The sequence below is a fragment of the Durotheca rogersii genome (genome assembly GCF_024521655.1).
Source record: "Durotheca rogersii strain YMJ 92031201 chromosome Unknown GGS23scaffold_11, whole genome shotgun sequence".
In the NCBI taxonomy this organism is placed as follows: Eukaryota; Fungi; Ascomycota; class Sordariomycetes; order Xylariales; family Xylariaceae; genus Durotheca; species Durotheca rogersii.
Genome location: NW_026251242.1, coordinates 87,900 through 103,080, shown reverse-complemented (window position 1 = coordinate 103,080; position 15,181 = coordinate 87,900). Strand labels below are relative to the sequence as shown.

General features: G+C 40.2%; 2 protein-coding genes across 2 annotated transcripts; one reads left to right on the top strand and one right to left on the bottom strand.

Moving 5' to 3' along the window:
- Nucleotides 1–6,266: 6,266 nt before the first annotated feature.
- GGS23DRAFT_63964 (splicing factor, Prp19-binding domain-containing protein) lies at nucleotides 6,267–7,891 on the top strand. The gene has a single exon (XM_051521162.1). The coding sequence runs from the start codon at nucleotides 6,316–6,318 to the stop codon at nucleotides 7,741–7,743; it is 1,428 nt and encodes a 475-aa protein (XP_051371448.1). The 5' UTR covers nucleotides 6,267–6,315; the 3' UTR covers nucleotides 7,744–7,891.
- Nucleotides 7,863–10,063, bottom strand: GGS23DRAFT_605309 (DNA polymerase alpha, subunit B; the record flags this gene model as incomplete). The annotated part of the gene is made up of 4 exons (XM_051519740.1): nucleotides 7,863–8,039; nucleotides 8,094–9,438; nucleotides 9,474–9,656; nucleotides 9,735–10,063. The coding sequence occupies 4 exons, from the start codon at nucleotides 10,061–10,063 to the stop codon at nucleotides 7,863–7,865; spliced, it is 2,034 nt and encodes a 677-aa protein (XP_051371447.1).
- Between the last annotated feature and the right edge of the window lie 5,118 nt (nucleotides 10,064–15,181).

The following is a 15,181-nucleotide window of genomic DNA, read 5'->3' as shown; positions in this document are numbered from 1 at the left end:
CCGTTTCGTGCCTCCGTTAGCGTGCCTACGCTGCTCCTGTTTAATAGCGACCACCTAGTAGCTCGTCCTTACCTTAGCCTTAGGAGCGACCTTTTGATCGACCGTTTTGTAGTTAATAGGTTCAGGATACGACGATCAGGAGATTCCCTATTTTTTAGTTGATCAGGAGCTGTTTTCGTGGCTCCAGAGCCGTTTTCGTGGCTTTTGGTCAGAATTTTCAGGTCATAGCTTTTCAGGTCAGGATCAACAGGGAGGGCAGACAACCATAGCGACCATTAACAACCACGCCCTCCCATTAGCTTTTGATTAGCTTACCTGAAAGCTCGTTCGCCGATCAGTAGGAATCCTTATCCTCGTTTCTCAATTATTTCTTTTGAAGGAGCTGTGCTCGTTTTTACCCGGTTTCGTCTTCGTTTTTCAACAGTACCTAGATGGCCGTTTTTCTCAGTTAACCTAACTCCGTTACCGCCACCACCCCTTTTTTTTTACAACCTCGTACGCGCTTAAAGGCATCCGTTCTTTACCGATCAGTTTATTTTAATTATAAGAGGCTTGCCGATAGCTCCGATCGCCCTTATTTTATCCCTTCTAGCTATATACGGCGCCTAGGGAGGTTTCTCCTCCCTAACCGATAGGTACTACGATGCCCTTAATTATTATACGAAGATACCGATAGATCTTATACCTACGAACCTAATCGGGGAACCTACCGATTAGCGCGATAGACCTATAAACGATACCGCGATATACGAATTAAATAGATATTGAATAAGATAGCTTAGAAATAGTTATAGAATAGTTAGGATTGCTTAGAGACCCCTCTTGTCGCCCTTACCGATATATGGTTGGTAGGAAGAGCCTAGAGAGCCCTTAGAACTACGTATAAGGGAGGGATCGAGGGTTAAGGGAAGCCCGGTAGATGCTACCGGACGAATAACGGTTATATGAAAATAGTTATACGAGTCAGAAACGGAAATAGTCGGGCATGAATAGGATATATTAGTTAGTTTATAGGATTAAGATTAGTTAAAAGGATCGGTAATAGCTATGGACGAGAAGGACGGAGATTACGTTATATCGTATGGGATTATTTCTTTGTTTCTTACGGGAGCTACGCTTGTTTTACCTGCCCGTTATAGTTTCTATTTCCTAACTATTGATCCCTATTATTTCTTAATAGCCCTAGTGGACCTGGCTCGCTCCTAGTTAATTAGGGTTAATTAGGAATAGGTTAATTAGGTTAGTTTATAGGATATAGCTCCGCTAGCCTAGTTCTTGTTATTAGATCTTTCCTATTTCCTATTAATTATTAATTAAACTAGCTTAGCTCTTAGTTAGTAACGATTAAATAGGTTTAGGATTGATTAGGATTAGGCATAGTTAGGCACGGTTATAGTTACCTACCCTACTACCTACTTGTTGCTGTTATAATCGCTCCTAGTTGTTAGGATTACCCTGTCTCTTTCTGACTTATCCTGTTGGCCTTTGATTAAACTGGCTAGCTTTTAGTTGATTAGGGTTGATCGGGATTAGGTTGATTAGTAGTTGATTAGGTTTAATGGGAACGAGAGCCACCGCACTTATTGTATTAGGAGTTTAATTACTCCTTGCGGATTAATTAAACTAGGGAGGCTGTAGTAGTGCGGTGGATCTAGGCCACGTAGCCTTTTCGATGCGTATTTATATAGGTCGCGTACTTATATTTTCATTAGCTAGACTTAGACCTATAGATATTATAGCCTATAGCTATTTATTCGTTTCTTGCTATGCCTTTCTAGCTATCCTCGTCTTACCCGTTTCTAGTCCCCTTTTCCCAGCTGCCGTTTTTAGCTAGCCGATTAACCGATTATAGCTATTTATAGCTGTAATCTTGGTTGATCGGTACTAGGCTAGTTATTGGTAGTTGGGTAGCCGTTTCGTGCCTCCGTCAGCGTGCCCACGCTGCTCCTGTTCAATATACGCGCCGGTAGTAGCTTACGAACGAGGACCGATATAAGATAACCCGAAAAGAAAACGACCGATAGCCCCGAGAAAACGTAGTTTAGACGGTAATTTCGAGATAAGAACGACGAAAAATACGGCTAAAAACGGCGGAAATTCTTTTTCCAGAAAAAGATAGTAAAGCGTTAAAGTATAGCGCTTATCGACGAATTAAGAACGCCCGAAGCGTAATATAAAGAAGGAACGGCGTTAAAATAACGAGAAATACGATAAGGTTTCAGCGTTAAAATAATAATACTTCGATAAAAGCGCTAGAGGCGCTAGTAGTAGACGAAAGGACGCGCTTCCGCGCGCCTTTAGGCGGAGCCCTTTAAATTCCGTTAGCGGTATACGATAAACGATAATCTTTAAATAAGTCGGACGGCGTATTCGAATACGTCCTTTAGCGGCTCCGACGGGATCCGCTAGCGGAAGATAAACGATAGTCTTTAAACGAGTAAGGAAGGACGTACCTTAGCACGCCCTTAAACGGAGCCCGCGTTCCGCTAACGGAAGATAAACGAGGGTCTTTAAACGGCGGCAAACGAACCGACGATCCCGTAGCTACGGAAGCTAAGCTAGACCTAGTAAGCGCCGATAGCGACTTCGTACGCGGGGCTTTAAAGTTTTACGGTTTAATAAGAAGATCGGAACTAGCCCCGGGAAATAATAATACCCTAGGAAACGAAAATAATAACCCGGGAAGCGGATAACGTAACCCGGGAAACGGACGAAATATCCGGAAACGCGAAGAGCCCCCGGGTAAACGAAAACGGAGACGGCGGCCCTAGGGGAATAACATACCGGGGGGCTAAATAATACCCGGAGCGCCGGTAATATACTAGGAGGAAGAAGAAAGGGAGAGAGGCTCTCGGGGGGAATAACTACCGAAAGAACGTACCCGGTAAGCGAAGAAACCCGGGAGACCTACGGCGGAAGAAGAGGAAACCCCGGGGTATAGTATAACCGCCGGGAAAGAAAGGAAGGAAGCTATACCCGGAAGGTATTAATATCCCGGGAAATAATCGGAAGGAGGCCTAGGGATATATTAATATCCTAAGCGGCGGAGTTAATAACCCGGGGAACGAATAGCATACCCCGGGGAACGGAAGTAGCACCTAAAGATACGGTACGTATCCTAAGGCGCGGAAAGAAAAAGGGTTAGGTTATTAGGGCTAGACGCCGAAGAAAAGGACGGTAGGGCGTACTTCTTTTTTCCGGGAAGGGACCTTATATAATAAGTTATGCCTATAGTAAGGCCCTAGCTAGTACTAAGGCATAATACGTAATTAGGCCCTTAGTATCTACGAAGAATAAGGCTAGTTATTATAGGAACGGCTTATATAGCGTACCTTTTTCTCCTTTTTCTCCTCGTCTAGCTTTAGTTCATTAACATACGGCTTTTACCTAGCGAACAGCTCTTAAAACCGTGATAGTAATATAAGGCTAGCTTATATATAGATATACTTATTAACTTAATTTTAATTCCATTTTCCTAATTCTTTATATCTACGTTGTTTTATTAATATTAATTCCTAGTTCTTCTTAAATTTATTAGTTATTAATAGTAATTAATCTATTAATCTTATTTATATTATTAATATTAATATCTATATTATATCGTATATTATATCGTCGAGTCGCTACGCCTAGGTATCTCAAAATACTTTTAGAATAATAAGTTATTAATATTTATATATTTAATTTATATCGATTAATAGGCTTAGAGGGAAAAAGAAACTATTGTAAGTTCGGTTAAGGCATAATTATTATTAGTTTTTACTCGCCCTTAGTATTAGTAAGGGAGTAACGGGTCGGATGAGTTATTATAATTTATATTAAGGTACTCGTACGTCCTTTATATAGTAAATAAACGACTACAAGGGGGCTGCCTTAATCGCTATAAGCGTTATTTACTCACGCGAAATATATTATACTATTAGCGGTTCGGAAAAGCTATTAGTATCGAGGGCTAGGTATTATCCTTAGTAATAGTAGTATTACAACGAAAGCTTTTCGGGCTTTACAGGTACCTTTATATAATAGATAAATAACTATATAAGGGTTGTTTTAATTAGTATAAACGCGGTCTAGTCATCGTATTATATCGTAGTATCGATAGCTTTAAAGGCGTTATCGGTATTTAAGGGTTAAACGCTATCTTAGCAGTGGTAATATCGTTATAAAAGTTCCCGGGCTTATACGTACCTCCTTATAATAAATAAATAACCATAAGGTAAGATGCTTTATTTAACGTAAAACGCGGACTACTTCGCGGGTTATATAGCAGCGCCGATAGCGATCGGTATCCTCTAAATCCTAGTAACGTAATAAAAACTCTATAAATTAAAGGTTAAAGGTTCGAAAAGTTATAAGGTAGTTGCTACTAAGGAGAAGCAGAGCGTATGCAATACTAAAGTTCCGGATAGGCTTACTCGAAAGTACATGTTATCGAAGACTATAATACGTACGATAATTCAAGATAGATAAAACTAATATCGCTATACTAATCGAAAGACGAGGAATCTAATGTAGTTATTATATTTCGGCTATGCCTCTTAGTCGTAAAGATATAGTAGTCGCTAGCCCGAAGGTATAAGAGGTAAAGGAAGAAAAGGGGTAAAACGTAAAAGTTATTTATTTAGTTATAGCGGTACGACGAAGTAACTTAAGCGCCTATAACTATAATAGATATACTAATCAGAAAACTACGAATCTAATGGTAAAAACGAATCTTTAATTAAGGTAAAAATAATAAAAGTAATAATCTAGCTAGGTAGTAAACTTAATAATAAATATAGCATAGCCCGTACTTACAGGAGCTATAGTTACTCTATATAGATATAAAGCCTATCGTAACGTATTATATAATGCATTAAAAGTGCATGTCTTACCGCACTATTATAATAGTAATACTAGTTTTATCTATTTTAGACTATCGTACGTATTATAGTCTCCGATAGAGTATACTTTTGAGGAAGCTTATCTGGGACTCCAGTATCGCGTACGCTCTGCTCCTTCTTAATACAAAGTTATTTAAGGGATACTTTATTTTTATTAGCTAAAAGTTCTTAAACGCTGTTTTAATTAGTTAACTATTCGTACGGCCTATTTTAAAGGGATATATTTAATAAAACCACAGTATACTATAGTAGTGCGGTAGGACATGCTCTATTAATACATTACGTAATACGTTACGATAGGCTTTATATCTATATAGAGTAACTATAACTCCCGTAAGTATGAGCTATGCTATGTTTATTATTTAATTTATTACCTAACTAAATTATTACCTTTATTATTTTTATTTTAATTAAAGATTCGTTTTTACTATTAGGTTTGTCATTTTCTAATTAGTATATCTATTTTAGTTTTAAGCGCTTAAGTTACTTCGTCGTACCGCTATAGCCGAATAAGTAACTTTTACGTTTTATTTCTTTTCTCCCATTACCTCTTATTTCTTTGGGCTAGCGACTATTATATCTCTACTACCAAGGGATATGGCTAAGATACGATAACTATATTAGATTCCTCGTTTTTTGATTAGTATAGTAATACTAGTTTTATCTATCTTAGACCCTCGTACGTATTATAGTCTTCGATAGAGTATACTTTCGAGTGAAACTATCCGGGATTCTAGTATTACGTACGCTCTACTCCTCCTTAATACGCGTCTGTCTATTTACCTACTAACGCGTTTAATTTTATTTCTTACCTATTTTAATGCTATTTGTATATAGATTAATCCAGGTTAGTTTCTCCTTGTTTAATCTTAGTTAATTTCTCCTAGTTCAATTCCGGTCAGTTTCTCATTTAATCATGGTCAGTTTCTCCCCGTTTAATTAAGAGTCGATTACTAATCAATTCCTTTTCGTAATTCAAACGTCGATTCCTACTTACCCCTTTTTCCTAGCCTTCGGAGAGGTTTTAGGGTTTTGGCTCGAAAACTTAAAGAAGCACAGAGCGCTTTAACGTATTTTATACTTCTATTCCTTTAATATATATCTTTTTACTTAATAAACAACTTATAAAATCGTAACAATTAAAATAGTATATTTCATCTTACTATTATAATAATAACTAATAATAACTCTACTTTCTTATTAGCCTTTAATTAACTTGCTTAAAATCTTATTTATTAATTAAAAATATTTTTCATTCTTTTATAATATCTTTTAAAGATATTATGCTCGTTTTTAACCAAGTTTTAAATATACCGTTTTAATATTAGCTTTTTTACTCAAGTTTAAATACCAGCCAATCAGTCGACTAATTAATTGACTCCATCCTCCTTTTTTATTTAAGCTTGTGCCTAAGCTGCCCAGGACGGAACATATGAATACTACAAGCCACCTCTTCCATGCCTCGCCTCCTTCGTCTCCCCCCCCAATACTTCTCATAATGCTGTCTAAACGCATGACCGCAAATCCGGCGCGGCCGTCCAGGTACCGCGCCGGGAAGCCAACCGGTGCATATTCATCGTCCGAATCTGATTCAGAAGTAACCAATACCGACCCTGCGGAGCCACAACAGACGAAGCGGAAGATTCCACCACAGCCAAAAGAACGTGGTGTCGGAAAATCTACTAGCAACTTAAACAATATAGAGCGTAGCAAGACTCGGGACGAAACACAGGAGACGGGATTTCGACAATTCGAGGCTGCGAAAGCCGCGCGGCCTGCGACCGATGAGGGATTCATCACAGAAGACAGCCATGACAACGAAGAAGATACCAGTGATGATATCCGAGAGGACGAAGCAGAAAGCAGCGATGAAGAGGCCCCGAGGCCACTAATGCTAAAACCTAGGTTTGTGCCCAAAACCGAAAGACAAGGACACGCAAACGGGATCGGAACTTTCATCAACGACCCGGGGACATCTTCTTTGATTCTCGAAGAGACTCGCAGGAGGAAGGCTATTGATGAGATAGTTGAAGAGCAAATGCGCAGAGATGTGGCCGCCCGCGCGGTCGGGAAAAGGCATTGGGACGATGCTATGGATGAAGAGGATGATGTCGACACCGGAGATGATATTGACCCGGAAGCCGAATTTGCTGCGTGGAAACTACGTGAATTAAAAAGGATCAAGCGAGAGCGTGAGGCCATCGAGGCCCGCGAAAAGGACAAGGCTGAGGTTGAACGCCGGAGAAATCTGACAGAGGAGGAACGAAAGGCGGAGGACGAGATTTTCCTCACGAAGCAGAAGGAAGAGAAGGACGCGAAGGGCAAGATGTCGTATATGCAGAAGTACTTCCACGGGGGCGCCTTTTACCGATACGAAGCGGAGGCTGAAGGCCTGGCCAAGAGGGATATTATGGGCTCGCGTTTCGCCGACGATGTCAAGAATCGCGAACTGCTCCCTAAAGCGCTACAGATGCGTGATATGACCAAACTTGGAAAGAAAGGGGCGACGAAGTACAAGGACCTCAAGTCTGAGGACACGGGTCGGTGGGGGGAGATTCGCGACCCAAGACTGGCCAGATCGCTTGATTTTTACATGCCTAACGATAAATTCAAGACCGATCGCGAGGCTTCTCTGGGAGGCGCAAATGCCGTACCCATCGGCGACAGAAAGCCAATTCAGAGACAGGGTGATGGGTTTCGTGAGAGTCACCCGCGAGGAAGTCGTCGCGAGGATAGATCAAGATCCACGTCCGCCCGGAGAAATGACAAACAGGACTACAACAGCCGGCGAAAGAGGGACTGGCCGCCAGAGACTGATCAGCCCGACGAGAAAAGGAGACGGAGGGTAGAACATAGGTAGAGATAGGCCATGAGTAATTGACCGACATGTTCGTGGCCACACATTGGTGCCACCTATCTAGATACGCGAGGTCAGTCGCTTCCCGGTACACCCGTCAAACAGCCCAGAAACATGGGCATCTATATTCTCACAATCTCGACTCTGGCTCTCTCGAATACCCTGTGACTAGCCATGCCCCCACTGCTTAGTTGCTGGGTCATCAGCTTGGGCGGATACAGAACCATGCGAGCATATGTCCCATTGCTCTCCGCCCTCGAAAGGTAGCCCGGGTTAATAACCAGGACACTGTCCACGACCTAGCAGTCATTAGTGGGTGGAAATGTACTCAGCACACCTCGGCACCATCTTACCTTTGCGAAGGGGGCAAGGGCACTTGGTAAAATCAGGACGTCAGGTCTCACATCAATGATTTCGCCGAGTTTCAAGTAGCTCGTATCGAGCACGGCACCGATCGGCAGGCCCTCTGCTGCACCGGCCTCTGATAGCTTCTGCCGATCTGCCGGAGGGAAGACAGGGAAATAATGTCTCTGCTGGATTAAGTATCTGGAGGCCCTCGAGAGCGGATCGGGATCGATCGGCCGTCCGCCCGTAAGCTCCTGTTGGTGCAAATCCCAAAGGACGTCCTGAGAGGAGATCCCGAGCACCATCTCGTTAATGGATAGAGTCATCGGGTTCCCAATTATCCGCACTGCTTTAACCAACCCTAGATCCTTTCTGGGAAAGGGTTCCTGTGGCCACGACACATGCCTCGCGATGATATCACGCACAGACGGGACCAAGAGGATAGTGATGGTCGGGTTCGATGCCACGAGCCGATTCAACACCGAGGAAATGAAGTACTTGAATATGGTGGCCATCGTTGCCACATCGGGATCGATGGCTACATCCTCCGGGAGGTCAAAATCGCCGGTGGAGATGAGAGGATGATCGATATCGATGAAGGGACCTGTCAGAATCAAGGCGTCTGCATACGAGTCCGCCGCCTGGCGGCAGAGGGCGTGTAGGGACTCGAAATCGAGATTGCTGTTGGATGTATAGGGACCCGCGCCAAAGAATATGTTCAATGGTGCCGGCTCGCCGTCCGAGTGCATCGCGTCCAGGCCACCTCTAAGCCTATCTCGGTGCGTCTCGATAACTGCTGGTGTGGATGCAGCACTAGGCAGCAAAGGCATTGCGAGTACCTCTTGGACCATGAACTCGCGACCCGACGTGTTTATACCCCTAAACGCAACAATCTGTCCTGGGAAAAACTGGTAGCGGCCGTTCAGTTTCTGCAAATTAAGAGGTACCCTTAAACCTCCTCCAGTGTGCCTCGACGTCTCCAGGACCAGAGACGCGACGTTAAGTTTGCCTTCAGAAGAATCCGACGCGATACGACCCACGGCAACAATTCCCGTAGTGCCTTGGCTAGCTGCACTGCCAAATTCGCTCTCGTCAATATTTTGACCCCGTTTGATCATAGCTTCGAATCCATCGATCCGGTCGTCGAGGATCTCGGATGCTTCTGAAGACTTCATCGCCAGGGTTTTGTAGCCCAACTTTCTCTGGTCTGAGGTTGCGGTAAGCTTGATCCGCGACTCTCCGTAAGGCACCACAGGCGACTCAGGTAGGTCGAGGTGGCCATTCAATACCTCCAAAACTTCGCCGGGGTTGCGGCGATCGTTAACAGAGGCATCTCTGGTATGTCTTAGTATGCTGTGAGCGGTGGTTAGAAGTTCACTACAACTCACGAATAGGCAGTGACAGATTTTAGTTGGATTCCGGTCCGCAGAGGGGTCTTCTGGCCAGGAGAGATACCGGAGATGTTGGTTCTGACCCGCGTTACGGAAGGGCCCTCAAGCTGGTCCCGCCTTTGGGAAGCATTATTATTAATACTCCTGCTGCCAAGGGCATGAGGAACCATCCCCTCCAACCTGCCGCGGTATTAGTTAGTTATAGTCATGTAGCAGGCCGCATCAGATAGGTGAATACACGTAGGGACAGATGCTCACATTCTATAGACGCCTGAATCACCTTTGGCAGTAGTACGAGTTGCCCCCCCGAGGCGCTTCTCTGACTTGACATGAACCTGATGCGTCCGGTTATTTCGTTCCAAAGCATCTAGAATGTCTTGTTTGAGTGCTCGAAGGTCATCTACGGATGGGCTTCTCCCATCCATATCCATCTTGATGCAGTACGACTCCCATTTGAAGTACAGGTCCTGGGCGGTTAGGGAATGCATCTGCATAATGGATTGAAGCTCCGAGACCACATCAGGCTCAAGAATCTTGTTCGTTCCAAGGAACAAGTCGTTCAACTCTTGTAATTTTATCTCCGCCATGTTGTATGATCCAGATCGTATTTCAGCTGCTTGTGCTCCACCAGCAAGACGCGCTTCACTTGATACTAGCGCGTCTAGTGGAATTCGTGTTGAGTAGTTGATAGAGGGATACCTGTTACGTAACTATAGGGCATGCCTTCCCTAGGCTGCTACTTAGTTTACTAAAAGATTAATAGTTACTAACTATAAATATAGAATTAGAACTTCAATTTATAATTATATTTATTGAAATATTATTTAAATATACTTCATTACTTTTTAGAATTATTAAAAAATTCTAATTTATTATAAATATTTATAATTTTATTTACATATAAAATTTTATATGTAAAATATTATTCTGAAATTTAAAGAATAATCTTTCAACTTGAATATATAAAGTATTCTATTTTTACCTCATGTAAATATAATATATTTAATTATTTTTGAGAGTATATAGCTAAGTTAAAATATATATTAAGAAGTAAAAGTATATATAAAGTATTATTTTACGAGTAACTTGATAGTAAATAGGAAAACAAGATGTTATTTTAACTAAAACTTTAGTAAAATAATAAAAGTAATAAAAGCGTATATATAAAAGCTTGTGTTAATAAGTAATAACAACGTATAAGCTAAGGGAAATATTAATAAAGAAATGTATTATCCTATCCGGAGGATAGTTATCATACGTTAAACTCTTTGTCATACTGATTAATTCACAAGGGTAATTCTTCTGCAAAAGTACTAAACAGGAGCAGCGTAGACACGCTGTAATGGAGGCACGAACAACTACCTAACTGCTAACAGCCAGCCCAGTGCCGATCAGACCTAGATTACAGCTGTAAACAGCTGTAATTGGTTGATCGGCCAGCTGAAAACAGCAGCTGGGAAAGGACTAAGAATGGGAAGGGTAAGAAGAGCGAGAAAAGGCATAGCAAGAAACGAGTAATGAACAGGAGCAGCGTGGGCACGCTGACGGAGGCACGAAAACGGCTACCCAACTGCCAACAACTGGCCCAGTGCCGATCAACTAAGATCACAGCTGTAAATAGCTGTAATCGGTTGATCGGCCAGCTGAAAACGGCAGCTGGGAAAGGGAACTGGAAAAGGGCAACGAGGATAGCTAGAAAGGCATAGCAAAAGGAGTGAATGGCTGTAGGTCGTGATGTCCACAGGTCTAAGTCTGACTGATGAAAATATGAGTGCGCGACCCATATAAATACACATCGAAAAGGCTACGTGGCCTAGATCCACCGCACCACTACAGTAAATACTGTAACTAGTAATGGCTACAAGTCTAAGTTTAACTGATGAAAATATAAGTATGCGACTTATATAAATACGCATCCAAAAGGCTACGTAGCCAAGATCCACCGCACTACTATAGCCTCCTTAATTTAATTAATCCGTAAGGAGCAATTAAACTCCTAATAGTAATAACAGGTGCAGTGACCCTCGTTTCCTATTGAGCCTAATCAACCTGATTCCGATCAACCCTAATCAACTAAAAGCTAGCTAGTTCAATCAAAGGCCAACAGGATAAGTCAGGAAACAGGGCCAACTGGGAGCGATTGCAATAGCAACAAGTAGGTAGTGGGGTAGGTAACTGCAACCGTACCTAACTATACCTAATTCCTAATCAATCCCGAACCTATTTAATCGCTACTAACTAGGAGCTAAGCCAGTTTAATTAACGATTAATAGGAAATAGCAAGAAAGATCAATTAATAAGAACAACAACTAGACTAGCGGAGCTATAACTATAACTAACCTAATCGACTTATTCCTAATCAACCTTAATTAACTAGGAGCAAGCTAGTTCTATTAAAGGGCTCCTAAGAAATAACAGGAATTAATAGTCAGAAAATAGAAACTGTAACGGGGTAGGTAAAATAAGCGTAGTTCCTAAAAGAAACAAAAGAAATAATCCCTTACGATACAACGTAATCTCCGTCCTTCTCGTTCATAACTATTACTGATCCTTTTAACTAATCCTAATCCTATAAACTAATTAATATATCCTATTTATACATGATTATTTCTGATTATTTCTATATTCGTCTAGTAGTATCTACCGGGCTTCCCTGAACCCTCGATCCCTTCTCTGTACGTAGTTCTAGGGGCTCTCGAAGCTCTTCCTACTAACTATATATCGGCGAGGGCGACAAGAGGGGTCTCCGGGTATTATTCTAACTGTAATTATAACTATAATATCACGTAGAGAGCCACCTATACATGGCTCCTTACTTCTTCTCTAGTTACTCGCTTACCTAGCATAGCTCCTAGCTCGCTTATATAACATAGCTCGTAGCTTCCTATCGTTTATATATAGGTAGCTCGTATCTCCTTTATTTATCTCCTTCCTCCTTAAATAGTTAGTTAATTTACCTTCTTCTTCCTACCTTCCGTTACTCCTAAGAAACAACCTTAGTACCTACGTAGCTCTCCCGATCTACGTAATAGTTATAAGCCTAGTAGCCCTTCTAAGGAACTAAGTTAACTAAGGTCTTACTATATAAGCTTTCGAGTAATCTTATTATTTATCTCTATCTCTTTAATCTCTCGATTAATCGTTTTTCTCTTAAATATCGCTCTCGTTTATAACGCTTTCGTCTTTCTCTCGAATAATATATCTATAATAACTACTAATACTAGCGGAACCTTCTCTATTAAAAAGCTACTTATTAATATTAACTTTCGTAACTTCGACGAATATTTACGATAGTTTATAGCTTTTTAGAAATACGCCGAATAATTCGATATTTAAAAGGATATTAACCTTAATACGAACGATTATAAGCTAAGCTCGGCGATACTCTTATCGCTTAAAGAATTTATTACTTAAGAAAAGAAATAAGCGAAGAAGTAGTACCTCTTAGCTTTCTACGAATAGGTTAAGGAAGATCTTAAGACTCGTAAAAAAGAGCTAAAAGCTTTAATCGAAAACCTACGTTACTTCTTTATTAAAAAATATAAGTAATTATTCGAATAAAGTCGCTTTTAAAAGTCTTAAGCTATTATCGCCGGTAAAAGTTACCGAGCTTTTTATTATTAAATTATATCCTTAGTTTTTATTAACTACCTCGAGTTTGTCGATATATAATTTAAAGCTTAAGGACTTAAGCCGAACGTTTAAAATACCGTAAGACTATTCTATAATTACCTTACTCCTATCTTTATTATTACGTAAACGTTCGTTCGTTAGGAGTACCGCGAGGTCCTATAGAAAGTAACGGCGGGTATCCTTTACGGCGAGTAATTCTTTACCGCTTAAAATAACGCTTATTACCGAGCTTTCGCTTACGATATTAACAAGATCCGAAACGTATTCGGAACGAAGGACTTCCTCGAAGTTATTAGAGTTAAGATCGCTTTAAACTAAGCTACTCGTACGATTATTAAATTAATTATAGCGGACCGGCTTAAACGATAACTACTTTTCCTTATAAAGCTAGGTAAAGTATTCGGAGCTTTTATTACCGAGAATAAGAAGATAGATAAATCGGGCCTTTATATCTTAACTACGTATTAAAGAGCTACTTTAAGATATAAAACCGGAAGAATTAATGTTAATAACTTTAGTAACTTTAATAGCTCGACCGATAAGGCTAAAGCTAATAAGTATCTATATAATAAATAATACCGTTAGGCTCCAGAGGTATACGCTAACCTTTAATTCGTTATTACCGGTAAAACGCTACGATAAATTTTACATATATCCGACGACGTAAAACTAATTATTAAATAACGGTATAACTTAAGCGACTTTACCTTATTCCGAGCTTTTATTAAAAGCGACGGATAAAAGGTTACCGCTCTTAATTAAAGTAACTCCTCCGGAATTAATCTACCTCGGAATAAGCGTAATAAGAATAATAAGTAATCCGGTAATATTAACGTAACGGTAATCGACCTACGTATTATTTATATAACCTCTAGCGTAGGGGTATTTTTAATTATAGATCTAATACGATACCTCCTTTATAAAAGTATTATCTTCGATAACTATGGAGTTATTTATCTTATTAATAACCGGAATTTATTAGTTAAAGGCTCGTTCGCTACCGTTAAAGACCTATAAACTATCGAAGCTAATACTACGAGCTTTTCTATTACTAGTATTAATACTCGCGTTATTAAGAACTACCTTTAGGATAAGTCGGGTAAGCTTACGATCGACTTTACGCTTAAAGACGTTATTTTCGTTAAATATTTTTATATTAACATTATTTCCGAAGTAAAGCTTCTTACGATTAATATCTAATACTATGGTCTTAATTACTCCTTTCGTAGGGGATCGATTAAGAACGGGTTTATTATAAAAAAGCTCGAATATCGTTATAACTTAATATTCTTTAAATTTAAGTAATTTTCTATTTATTCGTAAGTCTTTCCCGTAATACCGCTACGTACGCTTATAATAATACCATATAGCGTAATATCGCTCGTTATTATTCCGATTATTAAGGAAAGAAAGACCCGATAAAGAAAATCGAGAGATTAAATAAAACCGAGAAAAGGCTCCGAGTAACTCTGGTACCTTAGAGCTAGGTACCTTAGCCCGGAAACGCTTAGAGTACTCGTAAAGCATACCTAAAATATCGAGATTAACGATATGCCTACGCTTGAGGACGAGTATTATAGACTGACGATAAGCAAGAGAGTAATCTCGCGCCGATTATTATTACATCGCTCGCTACGTCCTTTTTAACATATATATTGGGATTTATTTAACTTTCCGGAAGGATACGACGGCTCTAAATAAATACTTGTTATTTGTTACGTAGTAATTAAACCAGCCTATATAAGCCTATATACCGTAAAGCGTGAATATAGACGTCTACGTTTTACGTAATATTATTAAAGATAAATATAGCGGAATACTTTAGGTAAAGACCCTTAAGAGTAAATAAAGTTACTTAGTTACGAAGACTATTCGATTCTTTAAAAGATAGATACGACGATAATTCCGTCTCTCGATCTATTAACTCCGATACGATAACGAACGAGTAATAATCGGGATTAAAAGCCTAACCGAATATAAGATTTAGGGTTAGGAAGAAGGCATTAATCTCGAACTACTACCGGCGAATACTAAAGAGCTAACTAATAAGGATAAGAAAGCTAGATAATTTA

Coding starts and splice junctions, on each gene's coding strand:
- GGS23DRAFT_63964 (XM_051521162.1), top strand. CDS start 6,316: ATGAATACTACAAGCCACCTCTTCCATGCCTCGCCTCCTTCGTCTCCC.